Here is a 17,371-nt window from a genome sequence, read left to right as displayed (position 1 = left end):
TTCGGATCAATTTCAAATTTTACACGCTCATTGAGGACATAAGACAATTATTTCTCAAATATTCATAGCATTATCCTTACCAGGTCCCTATTATAACCGATCATAAAATGATCAATTTTATAATTTGAAAAAAACTTAAAAACATGATTTAATGGTAAAAAATGAATCATTGTTCCCGAAACTAACTCTGCATTAAGAAATAGAGCTAAGAAAAAATTATTTTTGAGTATCCCACCCTTTAATAAAACTCATGGCAATGCTATACGAATCGATATTATTTATGTCTGTCTTTATCTGCATCTGCTTCACTGATAACACAAAAGTAATAATTCCGTATTTTCTCCAGTAAAAACATTGAAATATGGACGCGAGCTGGAAAATGTGAGGCAAATATCAAATTAAATATTCATTATAGAAATCGATGGTCCATTCATATTTTAAGTATAATACATCTTTCTTCATGCAACAAGTCAATGTTCATAGCAGCACTTGTTCTTACATTTATCAATATGTCAACTTTATTACTTCTTTGGGAACTGAACGTTTAGGGTCTGAATTAAATTGGAACGAGTATAGGGTCACTTTATAGCTTTCAAAATAACCAACAGTAATTTATTATTTACTTATAAAGTTAATTAAAATAATTTAGATGCATTAATATATTAAAAGGTCTAAGAAATGAGAAATTAAAGAAATTTAATATATTGTATTAGATAACAAGTTTGGAAAGTGATAAATTTCGCACTAGTTATTGTTTTAAAACGTAACGAGTGCGAAATACACTTTCCAACAAATTGCGTATACTATTTTTTCTACGACCACGTTAAAAATTCTTCACAATAATGTATTTTTCAAATAAGAAAGTCAATTAATCCATTAAATATTTTATATATTAACCAGTCATAGTAATAACTCTTAATTTTAACGTTGCAGACACTTTATTTGAGCACAAATCTAACCTCTTATTATCTACTTCTTTAGTCTTCTTAAATTTGGCCTTTTGCTTTTCGGCACCCAGCCAGATTCAAATTGTATTCTCGTATTCCCTTTATCGTTCGAGACCATATATGACATAAGAAAAAGAAGCATTTCAATACATGTATGTTTTGTTATTTTTCAGTACATGTGTGAAATAAGCTACTTTGTTAGGTAAAACTGAGTGTGTAATCTATTATTTGCATAAGTGGTCGTAGGAAAATATATTTTGTTTCAAATATGAAAATTTTAATTGCGATTGATTAAAAAATTATATGCGATTTTAACGTTTAATAATTAATATCACTCAAATCATGATACTGCATTTTCAATTTAACTAAATCCAATAGTCGACTGTTCTATCGGTTCGTAAAATTATAGCTGCAACGCTTCACCAGAATATAAAAGAGGGTAGCTTGTTCTGGCTTCAGAAACTCTATTGCAGATAAACTACCGTTTAAAAAATGTTCTTTTTTTTCAGATGCAACGAATTATGCACACTACGTGTTTAACACAATGAAACAGAAGCAAACAGGAAAAATAAGTTTTGAGGTAAATTCAGACATTTGGTTTCTGCATGTTTACATAGTATTTATTTCCGTACAAACTCGTGTTAACCACTTTCGAAATAAGGGCGAAATAACGGTAACACGGGTGAAAAACGATAAAATAATCTTGGTATGAGATTAAAAATTCACAAAAAATGATTTTAATCTTAACGTATAGGCGACAAAGTTATGGAAAGATCGACGTTTTATCTAATTTCGCGCTTTCATAATATTCAATAGAATCCTCAATTACAATGAAAATATTAATGTGGAATCAAATGATGTTAGAAGTATTGTTAATATGGAAGCAGGTCTTGAAGTATTATCACTATGGGTTATTCGAAAAGTCAAAACAAGTCAAAAGTAATTACTTGAAATGTCTTCGGATAGCGAATCAGACATACCATTTGAGATAAAGAGCGTCTACAAATGATGCAGTGGGTTGTTTAATACATGAAAAATCAAGAAGAAGATACGTCCTACCAAAAATTTGAAAAATGGTACAATTTGAAAAATATAAAGAACATCAACGAAGGATAGTAAAAGTAGTGTAGTTTATATGTATTTATATGTAAATAGTTTATCAGGACGACAAAAAGTGCCTCTCTCATTAGGTAATGAGTAATAGAATGGCCCGGAATGGCCTGTACAAGAAATCTCTTGTTGACTCGTGAATCAATAGTCCAAATTTGAACACTTGTTTACATCTTTTGTACTACTAGATTTATTTTTGTTCACTTTCTCTGTTTCTAAGTACTAAGTACTACACAAAAAGTGGAAATAATAACTATGCTCTAGCTTGAAGCTTAATACAAATACTGCTCTAGCCAAAACAAAAACCTTTGCAAGTGTAGATAACCATAAAGTAGACGAAAATGTTATTGATGTCAAATTGGAGCTGGACTTTAAGAGGAAAAGAAAATCCTGCAGAGGGAACAAATCATTTTTGGAGCGGAACGAATATAATCTGATACATCTCATAAGATACAGAAACGAAAAAGAGACAGATTAAAAATACTAATAGTGTCAATACACTCTGTATATTTAGTCAAAGAGCTGAGGGGCCATTTATTTTAGATTAATATTAGCTTCAAGCATCCATTTGTACCTTTTTGATTGTGGTAAAGTAACATTTGGAAACGGCGCTCGGTATTACAAAAGCTGATAATGACCACTCGAACGTGAGATGACGGTCAAGTAAGTAAAACACGGTTGTTCGCTATTTCTCTGCTTTACAAGCTTTCCAGAAAATCGGGATTTTCTCCAGAATGTTGCAAATATTGAAAAAAAAATCATTGTTATATGTGAATATTTTATATACTTCATTTTTTCAACTTTATAATACTCCTGCGAAATTCAGTTAGTAATTTTCAACGATTTGAGCGGTAAAAGTTTAGAAAAAGACCTAATTATAAACTGATTGGATTTCTGGTCACGTTGTTTCTCTGTGCAGTAATCAAAAGGAGAAACATGTACATTCTTTGGTGCAGAATCTTTTCACTACACAATTATACAAGGTGATTATTCAAAAACCCAATATTTCGAAACATGCAGAAAATTTAAAGGAAACTTTTGAGAAAGATAATTGAAATAAATAACCTAATTCTTACAATCTCAAATAGAAGTAGACTTTATGGTAGAGGTTGTTCAATCTTTTCAAATATAACAAATATATGTTGAATAATTTTGGAGACTACTAGTAACACCATAAAGATATTTTGTGTACTGGCACAATATCTAACCGCATTGACGGTCTAGATCCCAGAATAAGCTTACCATAAATTCACCCACAGAAGGAGAAACTTTAGATCTCTTTGTCGTTGGTGATCCAGGGCATGACCCCTTTTTAATTACTTTTTTCCTTGTGGGCGAGTTTCGTTTCCTGTAAGGATGTGATCGATGAAGTGATGAACATCAGAACGGTGAAACTGGAGAAATGTGAAACTGCTCATCATTCGTGGGGGTTTGTATCCATGTAGAGCCTAGTAAAAACATACCATAGAATCAAACTACACTATAGAAACGATATCATATTTGACGTAGAGTACACCTCCAATCATAACTGGCTCAATTTTCAAAACTTCTTGACATTTCAATCGCCGTAAATCATCTGGGAACTTCCACTGCCAATCCGTACACCAGTTGCATGACGTGTAGCGCCACTGACAATATGTATGGAGCTTTTAAAAAAATGATTATTAACAGTTTTCTAGAAAAATAAACTTAGGAATTCCAAAATTAATGGCTCATAAAAAATTTTGTTGTTTTCAAACACATAAAGAAATTTGATGTTTGTCGATAAAAAAAGAAGCTTGATATAATTTCTCTAAAATGCCAAAGGCGTTGAGCTGTTCGTAACATGTTGTATATGCTATATATATATATATATATATATATATATATATATATATATATATATATACGTATAGAGCGAAGAAATATTTTATTGAACAGTTACGAACAGTTCAACGCCCTTAGCATTTTAGAGAAATTATATAATTGTTCAGGATTCCACTCAATTTTTCGTTTTGTTAAAAATGATGTTGACTTGACAGAATCACTGTGCATGAAGATTGATGCTGAGTATCGGTACTGAAAACAAAAGTGGAAATGATGAGATGTGCTAAGTTTCTCGCTATTAATAGAAGGAATCAATATAACGACATCGAACGTAATAACCATAGCATGCCACCCTCTTCGGCTTCTACCACTTAGAATTAGTTAATTTAACCTCGGAACGCAAATTTTATTGAAAAATATTGATTCTACATGAAATAAATTTGGATGAATTCAAATTAATCCAAACAATAAGAAATAGATATTCAGAAAATGTATTGATACAAAAGATGCACAGGATGTTTTAGTTTAAATCTGACAAATCTGTCAACTATTTGTCTATGAACAAATACATTTATTTAGAACCCAAAAATTTCAGAATTGTATACCTTCGAGTGATTGACCGTTTAAATTGTCCAATACGTGTAATGTATTGTCTCAACGAAAAGGAAGCTTGGGGCGTCCCAAGACAGTTAACAACAACAATAACCATAAACGTGTTTTTGAGCGAGTTTTAAGCAATTCGAAAACCAGTCAAACAAAGACAGGGTTGCATCTTGCAAAAAGATATAAGAAAGGAGGAAAAGGTAGACCAAAGGAAACTTTGCCACATCAAGTAGTACAGGAAGGAGGAAGACTAGAGAAAATAATACAGTGAAAAAATGGATAAAACAAGAATTAAAACTGAAATCTCAATATTCTAACGCATAAAGGGTTCCGAGATAAAGAAGAACAGATATTTTGATTCAATTAGTTCTTCTATTTTTTTTTATTTATCTGTTGGTCGTTATTCAAGACATTGTGCGATTATACAAATATTCAGATTGTGATAAATGTTACTAATATTCTGTGTATTAGATTGTCTAGTACTGTTGAAATGGATTTATGGTATATTTATGTTCGTTTAATCTGTTTTTATTAACTGGCTTTTCATTACAATATATTTTTTATGGCATTCGTTGTATAGAATCGAATATAATTCATTCAATGCTCCCACGATATGTATATCTCTCTCCGATCTTGTTAATAATAAATTCAAAAATGAAAAAATGATAATTTCATAAAACAATCCCTTCACATAAACGACAAACGCTAACAATCTCGTCTTAATAATTCAATAAAATCTAATGTATTTAGAACATTATTTTATCTGATTCTTTTATGATTGAAACAGACGTGGTATTTATGCATTCATTTCTAAAAACTAAATATACAGGGTGCGTTCAACATATAGTAGTGATATAATCTAAACTTAATATTAATTCGCAAACTAAATTACTACGCTGTAACTAACTGAAGTCTTACTCCACCAACTCAAAAGATTTAATCCTCTGGAATCTTCTCGCTATATCCACATTGATATGATGATGAAGTCGTGGTCGATGATATACATATGAAGGTCTTCATGGAGGTAACTGCTTCGTGCAACCACGAAATCTTTAAATAATAATCTAGTTCAACTAGTACAGCTCCATAGATGAATACGATTCAACCAGATTGATTTAAGTATATGCTTATAAAGTATAAATTGTGTATACGCAGCGTGCAGATGTGAAATGGGTTTTTCCTTTAATTGTTGAGCTCTTTGGGTGGAGTTCACGTCCATAGACTTGTTCTCGTTTATTTTTCTATCTATTTACTTATACATTTAAATTTTCTGGCTTTTTCATGACTATATCCAAATGTTAGTATAGTAGTACCGTCTGCAAAGGCTACGCAAGTATCATTTTCAAATTCAAAATCAAAGAAGGCTTCCTATAACTGTACTGTACTGTATAAACGGGTATTCATGCATCTAAATGTTCTTAATTTTAGGTCTCTTTTGTTTAAAATTAATTTTTTAAATAGTTTTTGGAAGAAAAATAAAATTTGACGTTTCGACTTTTCTTTAAGTCGTTATCAAAATATTTTGATCTTATCTTCCTTTTAAAAACTATAAAAAAAAACTAATTCTAAAACAAGAGAGACCTAAAATCAAGAACATTTGGAAACATAAATATATCAGAAGGTCTAAGAAAACAAGAAATTAAACAAATTTATACGGGTATTTATTATATGTTTTAAGCCCTTATGTAGAATTTCATCGACTGCCTGAGCCACGACAAGAAATATTGTACAACAGACATTTTTTTGTCTTCAAGTTCTTCCTTTCATATTTGTAATTCGGTAGTCTTGATGGATAATAAATGTGAATTACGTAAAACTCTTAGTAGAACTTATCATTAATTATTTTCTCACGTTTTTAATATTCCATGCTGAACACGATCATTTCCATAATAGAACCCTCTTATCATTTCAACTTTTTTGTCTTAAAATCTGGTCCAAATAAAAAATTCAGACTTACCATATTGATCCCAGCTTGAAACGACCCTTTGCCTTCAAAATGTTTAGTGCCACAACAGAACATAACACAAGTTCTAATTAATTATTCCAGATAGCTCAAAACCGTGTTGGGCTTCAAACTATAATAAGGTCAGAGTTTAACTTTACACCTGTGAATCTGACGAAGGGTGTTGGTTTTTTAGGCCAGCTGTAATAAATGTTGAATTTCAATATTAGAAATATTTAGGGCATAGAATTTTTCACGCTGATATAGAAAATTATGTTAATTAGGAAAAGTGTATAAATCCCGAGAGGAATAGAGCACTATGCAGACAAGAAGAAATTATGACTGGAAACATATTGAAGAAATGGGCAAATTAAAAGCGCACTGCCATCATTTTTTTTTAAACCTCAAAAAATGGTTTCACCAAGAGTTTGTTGAAAGCTTTCTTTTTGCATGATCATCTATACGTTTAAAGTTAATATTTGAGACAGACATTGTTAATGAGACACCCTTATATATCAGATATCATTGGCTTGGGTCGCAAAGAACTCCGTAGTACTAAATTTTACAGTAGAAACAAAAAAATTTAATGAAGATTCAACCTGTTTATTTTAATGATTGGAATAGTGGCCAGATATAAATTTCGAAAAATTAATTGAAGAAAGACAATTGAAATAAATTAAACGGAATGCGGTTAGCTTTAAACAAAATTGCGAGGTCCTCTTCATACTTTTAAATTGTAACAGATTTTTTTAGATTAGATATGTTCAGGAATTATCTGTATAATGGTATAAAAACGTTGATATAAGAGAAAAAAACGAAGTTACGTGGCTTGCGACTCAAACCGACGTTATACCTGAATAGCTTTAATAATAATAATAATAATAATAATAATAATAATAAATAGTATAGCCCGAAATAAACAGTACTGAAACTGAAACATGTCTGTTTGTGCCCGCTGTCAAATGATTAAATAGTATTAAATACAGAGAACAAAGTGTTTTTGGCAGAACATTATACAACTTCTCTCAATTCTTTGATCATTATTCATAGAGAAAAAAATTCACAAATTTTGTAGGTAGTTCAAACATTTCAATAAGGCCGCCATATTTCGTGACGTCATAGGTATAAAATAACCACTGAGCATATGATTCAAAGTATATATGACAGTTATTTTCTCGGTATCATGTTTTGTACCAGGATGTAAAAACACCACGAGTAAAATATCTGATAAAGTTTTTTTTCTGAATAGAAATTCGTGAATACAACAAAAATAGTTTGAAAGTCGTTTTGCAATCCTACGAGATGTAATTACTTTTCTTGTCAGGATCATTTTAATGTAAGTAAGATTCGAATTTAACTTATTTCAATATTTTATAGTAATTAGGCTTATTATGCTTTCAATATTCAACGTAGTTATGTAATAATGTAAGAATTTAACTTATAAAAGATTCATTTATTCACTTTATTTTATATATATAGAAAAATATTTTATTTATACGTAAGATATATATATATATAAACTATATTATAACAGCCCACACTACGTTGCCGGCAACGATAACCTCGTCATCATCAAGCAGACAACTGCTATGACGTCACAACTGAAAAACCAATGAGAATCGTTTTCTTATGTAGTTAGAAATTTTTACGATTTTTAATGAAATATTTAGATATTATTTTTCCACTTTCAATTAGATATTTAACTTTTTGACATTATTTCATATCAAGAACTTCGTTCTCCATGATTTTGAAAGTTATTGAAAAGTTCAGAAATACGTGTAATGTATTGTGTCAACGAAAAGGAAGCTTGGGGCGTCCCAAGACAGTTAACAACAACAATAACCATGAACGTGTTTTTTAGCGAGTTTTAAACAATTCGTAAGCCAGCCAAACAAAGACAGGGTTGCATCTTAGCTTAAAATAGCTTCCTAGCAAAGAATTATGAGGGAGTTGGGTAAATTCTCGTATGTAATCAGCAATTACATCATTGCGCCAGAATTGTTGCGTTGCAATACAAAAATCCTGCATTTTGGAAAAAATGTTTAGTTTTCAGACAGAAGTACATACAATTTTTAACACGCTTTATGCCTGTCTTTCGTCAATTCTATCGTGCACGTAATTTGATATTTCGAGACCAATTTTTCCAGCAGGACGGAGCAACTTGCCATACTGCTACCGCTGTTCGTCAATGTCTTCAGGAACATTTTGCAAGCAGATTGATTTCACGATTTACTGACTTCCCTTATCCTTATTCTCATCCTTATGCCGTTAGGATCTGAAACAATGCTTATTCCATAACATGGGGAGAAATCCGTAACATCGGTATCAGTATCAATAATATGTATTTCTGGAAACTATAAAATAATCAAAATCTCAGTAGTGTTCATTTCGGACTATACGTTAGAATACAAAATTAATTCATCTCTATCCTCATTGACTAGCCTAAATACATTTATATCAATATACAATTATTATTTGATAAGGACCAAGAATTATTAACTACGGAATTCAGTAATAAATGGTAGTTGATTGTCGGGGTAAACTGTGTATAAATATACAATCACGGGTTGTCTTTAGGGTATTGTCTAAAACAATTTCCCTAAATTCTCTGTATGAATCAGTAAACAAAGAATTTATAGATTACGAGGTTCAATTCAAATCACTTCATCTCTTCCTTTATTGAAATTATTATGTTACAAATGTCATAAATACAATGACGCTTAAAAAGTTATTAAAATAAAACAATAAGAATTGTCTCGAGGAAATAGTTTCTTTGTAAAAACTTCGATTCAATTCTAAGGTATGAATATTTTCATAATTAACTATAGATTCAAAGGGTTTATAATTGAGTGAAGGTATTTTCCGTGTGCCAAAATTATATTCCTTTGTTTCGGTATTGGAACAACGTTAATTTCGCACGCAAGCGAGCAAGAAAGGACTTAATTCTTAAACGATTTTTGGTAATTTTCTGTAGTGGGTTGGTACTCCTGAATAACAGTTTCATTTTGACAACTTACTGGACGATGATTATTCTGTCATGTGTGAGGTTATTTCAATTTTAAGATATTATTTTCAATAAATTATAATGAACTTTTATGCAAAGTATATGGACAAAATAAACAAATAAATAAAGAAATTTTTTGGAAAAACCTCACATTATGGCTGACTTAAACAAATTTTTAAATTCAAATAATATCTCCAAAGTCAACTGTCAAACATGAATCAGTGCTACCAACCGTCTACCTACGTTACGGTGTAATTTTAAACAAATAATGTGAATACAAACCGAAACGCTACGCGCTCATGTCCAAATTTGGAGTTCTTGCTGGAATGAAAAGCATTCTAATAATTATCTAAATGGCTGCTGTATAATAGTCGTCGAACAAGTCTAAGTTTGTCTAGAAATTGCATCAACGCCTGAAAACCCAGCAAAAGTATAGAATATAATTGGGCACAATATAAGATTAACCGAGAAAATTACTAGAAGCTCTAGGTTCCTCTGACGATGAGTTCATTGTAGCCGTGGAGGTAACAGTTTTAAGGATTTTTACTTTTACTCGTGCATTGAGGTTCAGGAAAAGTAGGCTGAGTAATAAAATTTCTTTTAAAATGTATGTGTGCATCATATCTGATATTACTGTGCTGTTAATCGTTTACAAATAATTTTACACGTGTTGCTGGATTGAATTATATTATTGGTTGAGCTCATACTTTCTGATTTAGTATCATTTAATAAGCGTTGCTGTATTTTCTTCCAGGATTTTCTCAACATACTTTCTAAAGTTTCCAGAGGCAGCGTCAATGAAAAAATTCAGTGGGTATTCAATTTATACGATCTGAACGGAGACGGTCTCATCAGTAAAAATGAAATGGTTGACGTAGTATCCAGTATATATGAAATGTTAGGTAGGGCAACGCAACCTGCTGTAGAAGATTCTTCCGCCAAAGAACATGTAGAAAAAATTTTTAATGTAAGTGGAATTTCAGTATAACATATCACATAATAAGTCGTGTAACTAACACACTTTTTTCCAAAAATCGATTTTATTCTTTAATGTAATTTCCTCAAAGAGCAATACAATCATTCCAACGGTTATCTAACTTCTCGATACCGTGCTTGTAGAAGAATTTGTCTTTTACCTCTAAATAGACTCCAATTTCAACAATTTCTTCTTCATTTCTTCATTTAAACTGAATTTCTTACCGGCGAGCATTTTTTGAGATCAGTGAATCGCCAGTAGTCACTGGAGACCAGATCTGAACTATAAGGTAAATGAGAAAACAATCCGAAGTGAAATTCATTCAATGGGAATCGGTGTATTGTCCTGGTCAAACAGTTGTTTTTTTCCACAACATATGAGGTTGTTTTTCCTTGATTTTTGTATTCAAAGATCCAACAACCCCTTTTGGAGATGAACAATATTCCAATATTCCATTATCACATATCGATGCAAAAAATCTAATTTATCACGTGTTAACTTGGCCAAAAATTGCTCTGAAACATCAACACGTTGTTGTTTTTGATCGACTGTGTGTAAACGCGGCACCCACTTTGAAAAAACACACTGTTTTCTGATAACTTTACAGCCTCAACTATCTCACACAATTTCAATTTACGATTAGATATGACAAATTTCTGACTTTTTTGTTGTTTTCTGGAGTAACCATCTAACCAGAACGTTCACCATCATCGGTGTCTGCACGATCACGTTTAAATTCAGCAAATAAATGACAAATGGTTCTTTTCAATGGAACAGAGTCCAGATAACACTTTTCAAGTCATTACTGATCTTGTAGAGTATTTTTTTTATCAAGAAGCATTGATAAATCAACACGGATGGATTTGAGAATGGCAGCGCCATCTGTGTGTCAGTCACACGACTTATTGAGTGATGTAATATTTACGGAAAGATGCATTTTAGAAAGAACGTTAGTCCCAATTTCAAACGCTTTGAATATCACAAAATCCGCATGTTAATGAAATGACCGCTTCGCAGTTAGCTCAGATGCTTTCTCCAATTTTCCTCTCGAGTGTTTGTGCACTAATTGCAGTTAAATTTGCAGATGATTGACACCAACAAAGATGGAGTCATAACGATAGACGAACTAATACAGTGGTGTTCCAGGGACGAAAATTTTCTTAGATCTCTTGAAACATTGGACACTGTATTGTGATTTTTAAAACTTTGAACATTCTATTATTTACTTGGAACCAATATAAATTAATTTTTGTAAATTATATATGATAATATTCAATAATTAGGAACAAATGTAAGATTAAAACTTTAAAGTATTAGGTACTTTTTCTATTTCCAAAGTTCGGTGTTTTTTCTTTTAAATTTTGTACGTCATTATATAATATCAAATATTTACTGAATAGGTATGGACTCTGACTGTATGGGACATGTCATATTCACTTTATTTAATTCCAAGAAAGAGACATGTACTATCTTTTAATAGAAACTACAACAAATAAATTAAATATTTTATGAGGTTGTATACGTATTTCGATTACTCCCTGATCAACCTAACAACCCTGGAGACAAATCTGACTTAGTATTAGCATCTGTACTCATTATAAATTGAGGCAAAACGTTTTATATAACAATATATCAAATAGAGAATAGAGAAGAAGTTTATAACCTGAAATACATTCAATACTTCAAATATTATTTTTTTGTTTTTTCTTTTCAAAATACTCGAACCTATGTTTCTAGTTTTTCGTATCCAATAATTATGAAAGTACAAAGTGCTGAAGCTGAAGAGTTTGTTTGTTTGTTTGCAAATCTCAGAAATTACTGGTTTGAATTGAAAAATTCTTTTTGTGTCGAATAGTCCATTTATCGAGGAAGGCTTCAGATGCGATAGAAGCGAAGCATCAGTGAAAAATGTTGCAAAAACGCTGCGAAAACGGTTCAAGTTACCCAAAAAATATGTATGAAAGAAGTAGCTTTGGCAGTAGCTGCTCAGAGATCAACAACTAGATAATTCTCGACCCAGAAGACATGAAGAAACTTATGAACTACTGATTTGAATTTAGCAGCGTTTCGATAGAATTCCAGCACTGATTACTTCGTTTGCTTTGATCCATTGGACGTTGTTTGTGGCGCTTTGAATTAAAATTGCCATTATTAACTTCGCATCATGAACCATTCTATTCATTGCTTCGTTTCTAGCAAACACTTACAAATAGTTGTTTTTAAATGACTTAATTTGAGGCAGACATTATTGAAGAACGAGTATTTAATCCGACATTCAAGGTACTTTGGATATGCTTAAGATACTCAAAGGAAAATTCGTTTGAACTCAAACGACTTCAATTTTCCGTCTGTCTTCTCCTCGCTATGAACATAAACAAATCACTAGGTCGATGATTGAAAGTTTTTGGTCTGAATCTAGAAAACCCTTGGTCAATTATATGTGGAATGTTCGCAGAAGACCATCTGCGTTATTTGTTCTTGCGCCTGATAATAAAATGTGCTTCAACGAATAGTGCAAGTTTTGCCCCAAAATACCTGTTACAGTTCACATTATTCTAATTTTGACTAGCGAAAACTAGTTTACACAAACCTCTTCCGTTAAAACTAGTTTTTACTTGTCGAATCTAGCATTGACTAGAATCCTCGGCGCTAAAACTACTTTTTTCCCATTTTTGACTAGGGAATACTAAAATTTAGTAATTAAAGTAAATCAGTTAAAACTAGTTTTCACTAACGAATTCTACCAATGAGAAATGGTGTTTCCAGTTAAAAAAATTATTGCTCTAAAACTTTAGTAGAACACATGAGCAGTTTGAGCTTTCGTAACATTTTGAATGATTAAAAAATTACTTTTTTTGCATGAACAGCGATTATTCTTTAACTTTTCCATTTCTCTGCACCGATTTCTTTATTCAAATCTTTTCTTTCTTTTCCCCAAATTTTTCATTATTTTTTCTTTATTACTATCGTTTTTTTTTAAATTTTTTTATCACTCTCGTTTCTTCCTTTTCCATTGACTCTCACATCCCATCTCCTTGCTTTTCATTATTTCTACAATAATGTCACTTATGTTTCCATATGCAAAATAATTCTAGTTTCGACCAGTCTCAACGGAAGGGGTTTGTGGAAACTGGTTTTTCCTAATCCAAACTAGAATTAACTGTTAATGGGTTTTAACAGTAACATATAAATAACTTTATCTTTAATTGTGTTAAAGGGAAACACTTTTTAGTTTTCAAGTACCAATTCTAGTCTATCGATCTGTCAACATCCAGATACTCACAAAAAAGTTTTGCGAAATGGGAAGGAATACCAACTTGTTGCATCAATCTGTTCCGAATATTAGTATATAGAGGGTTTGAGAAACAAATTAACCAATTTTCATATATCTTGTAAAAATTTTAAACATCTTCACTTCATTGGTTCTATAACTTCATTTACTTCAATGTTATCAATTTATCTCACCATTTAACATAAACGTTTCAGCGTCTATTTGACCCCAATTTTTTCCACAAAATTCGTTCAGAATTATCTTCCAGTAATTTCTGAAGGATTATTAGTATGTGAATGACGACTGGTCAATTTCAAAATCGTTAGATATGCCCGCCTATTTTTTAATTGTCTTTCAAGTCTCCTTTGCGATATGGGAGGCAGATCAGTACATTTTTTGTGAGAAGTACATAACTTTGCGTTTTTTTTTCTTGATCTATTTCCACATGCAGAAGAATTACAAAAAAAAATAGTACATTACGCACCTAGGGAGAAAAGTAGGGTGACAAAAATGGTGAGCGAGAATGCGTGGTGGGTAAACAATTTTTTTTCTAGCCGTGATGAAAACTTCGTCCTTGACGTATTCTAATTCACTATCGTCTACATTAATTTTTCAATTTCAATTCAATAGGCCACATATTAGAGACGAAAAGCGAACTTTTCATCCCGGCGAGAGAAAAAACAATTTTTTCCAAATAACTTTGAATAGTTGCGAGTAATGTCAATATGTCCGTAGAATTTCTAATTAAATTTATCATTCGTGAACAAAGTTTTGTATTCTACTCGCCTATAATGTCACTCGAATGATTTCACTGTCGGTATATTTGGCAGAATAATTTATAAATGCATAAGAATGATTTAACATTATTGTTGATTCCAATCGTCGATAGAACAGAACAACTGAATATTGCCCATATCGACGTGATTATCAATAATTCCTATTGGTCGAAGTCGATGCAACTGACAGTGATTAATCTATCTTTAGATAGAAGGTACACAACTGGTAGTATGACGTTTGCCACTTTAATATTGTAAGATAAACCATATAGAAATATTTGGGGTTTAAATTGAAAGCGAGGTGGCAAGAAATAATTCTACATTTAAAATGAAAGTGATTATTTATAAAAGCCGAAACGTATTACGAAGGAAAATTGGATACGAGAAAAAGAGCGTGTAAAAAGGAGGAAAATAAAATGAGAAAATTGGTTGGGATTCGAGGACGATATGGAACCCGTGATAATTAATATTGGAAAATTGGACGACTCAATTTATTTTTAAATAAATCTTAAACTGTTTTAATTCGGTTAAATATATAAACGAGATTCCAAATTATAAGATTTTGTTATTGGTATTGATTTTCTTATGAATTCACCGTCTAAGGAGGGAACTATCTTCATAATCCTTTCATCTACTCAACCTAAATGGTCTCATAGATGTTATTAACTGACTAATCTACTAATCAGACAAAAAGAAAGCCTTAATATTCGAATTTATAGCCCAACTTATTTTAAGACCTTGTTAAAACTATTCATTGAGCGAGTCCCGGACTAAATGCTGGATTTATTACGAATTCAATACCACCAAGTTTGCCGATCTAATCTCACGTATTTTTCGCAGTATGTGGTTTGGCATTGTCTTGTGAAATAACCCACTATAATTTAACTTGATCTGTATATTTCTACCAAAATACCTCATATGTTTGCATTAGCTGGAATTATTTCCATATTTTATAATTCCACCAGACACGCAGCAAGACTTTCCGCTTGAGTCGACGGATTCTAATGTTGACAAATGAGTACTTTCACTTTGTACTTACAGAGAGCGTGGCTCTATTTTTTCAATAATATATATTGTACTTTGCCGTTTGTCACGTGATACTGGTCAAATTGACGTTACCTTAGTTGTGCGCGATTTTTATTAAAGTTATTAGTTGTGGGTCAATTCCAAACGGAGTGCAGAAACGAACATTTTCGGCATAGTTTACTTTTTTATTTGTGTAAAGGAAAAACAGCTGCTGCGGCTCACAAATAAATATGTTTATGGTGCTGATTGCTTAAAAGGGCGCACATGTCAGAATTGGTATGAAAAATAATGTTCTGGAGATTTTGCTCTCAAGCCCAATGCTGAGATCGGCAAACTGAAGTTGAGGATGACCAAATCAAAGTCATAATTGTCAAATAACTGTCAGAGAGGTTGCGAAGTGGCTACATGTATCGGACACAACAATTGAAAAACACTTGGGCTAATTAAGAAGCTTGATATTTGGGTACCTTACGAATTGAAAGAAAGAGTCAACATTTGCGATATGCACCTTAAACGACCCTTTCCTTGAAAAAGAATCATCACTGGTCCTATACAGTAACATGGAGCAAATACGATGAACCAGCACAAACTACATCGAAAGCTGAAAAACAATAGAAAAAGCTCATGCTGTCAGTTTGGTGGGATTACAAAGATTTTGTGCTTTTGGGCTGCTTACAAGTAACCAAACGATAAATTCTGATGTTTACTGACAATAATTAATAAAACTAGATGAAGTAATCAAAGAATTGTCAAATCAGGGAGGTTTAGTGATTCATCATGATAATGCCAGACCTCACACATCTTTGGCAATCGTGGGAAACTATTGGAACTTGACTGGGATTGATTGGATGGTCAAACTTTTACAAAGGCGATGACTTTCAATCGCACTTAGTAATAGTGGGTAATAATGTGTCTGATAAAACCTCTACTCAACGTTTCGCTCGAATTTCGATTCATTCGTATGGCACTATTCGCCAACTTTTATAGATCTCACTTAATAATTTCAAGTGACGGTGTATGGTCAGATAATCGGCGAGTTGGTTTTCTACTATTTCCCTTGTAACCCCAATACACCACGCAGGTGCCGTTCGCTATTTGGCTATTACACCATAATTGCTAGTCTAATACCGTTGAAATCGTGAAGTCACTAAACTATTTCGTACGATCCGAAATTTTGTTCGTAAACTTTTTGGCAATTTTAATTTCCCACGACTTGCATGAATCCTACTTACTACGCCAATTTTATTTTTCTTAACTAAAAATTCGTTTTCATAAAATATATTTATTAAACCAATTACAAGTTTATTGTTAGAGATCTGAACATAGATTGAATGTATATGAAGTTAAATTTATCTGCATTTATTGCTAAATAAGAATTTTTAAGAATGGATAACATTTCTGCTGCACTTTGATGTTTTCTAGATAAACCGTGTATGTAACTAGCGAGGTCAATAAACCAAGAGATTGATTAAAAGAATTAAAAGAATTTGGCCTCTGTATGGAATTAGAGACTGGTAAAACAACACATGTAGAGCTCGTCCATAAAATGTCGGATCAAAACAAAAATCGAAAACAAGTCAAATCCAAACAAAACAAACAAACGAAACGTAAACACACGATCGTCTCCTACGACTGCTACTTCTGTACTGACTGAATCACTAGATTCAACAAGATACGACATGTTTAAATTTGGGCATTCGAATTTTCGCATATGGGAACCGACATTAATTATGAAACACCCTCTGTTTTCTCATTACACTTGGTCTAATTTAAGTAATGAAAATCCTTTATAAAATATTATTCTTATACTACGGTCATTGTTGTCTAATGTTTTTAGAAAAAGGTCGGTCTCAATTTGCGCGATTATGATTAATACGCTACATACTTTCGAAACGAACTTTAGTGTACCA

General features: G+C 31.8%; 1 protein-coding gene across 1 annotated transcript in view; it reads left to right on the top strand.

The window, feature by feature from the left end:
• Positions 1–14,659, top strand: part of LOC130892657 (Kv channel-interacting protein 2-like) — an 84,193-nt gene extending 69,534 nt beyond the window's left edge. The window contains exons 4-6 of the mRNA XM_057798179.1: positions 1,457–1,527; positions 10,167–10,379; positions 11,473–14,659. Coding sequence (XP_057654162.1) covers positions 1,457–1,527; positions 10,167–10,379; positions 11,473–11,583 — 395 coding nt within the window. The 3' untranslated portion in view covers positions 11,584–14,659. The remainder of the gene's footprint in view (positions 1–1,456; positions 1,528–10,166; positions 10,380–11,472) is intronic.
• Positions 14,660–17,371: the final 2,712 nt, after the last annotated feature.

The sequence above is a fragment of the Diorhabda carinulata genome, chromosome 1, assembly GCF_026250575.1.
Source record: "Diorhabda carinulata isolate Delta chromosome 1, icDioCari1.1, whole genome shotgun sequence".
Classification (NCBI taxonomy): domain Eukaryota; kingdom Metazoa; phylum Arthropoda; class Insecta; order Coleoptera; family Chrysomelidae; genus Diorhabda; species Diorhabda carinulata.
Note: the sequence above shows the minus strand (reverse complement) of the source record. Positions and strands in the feature narration are given on the sequence as shown.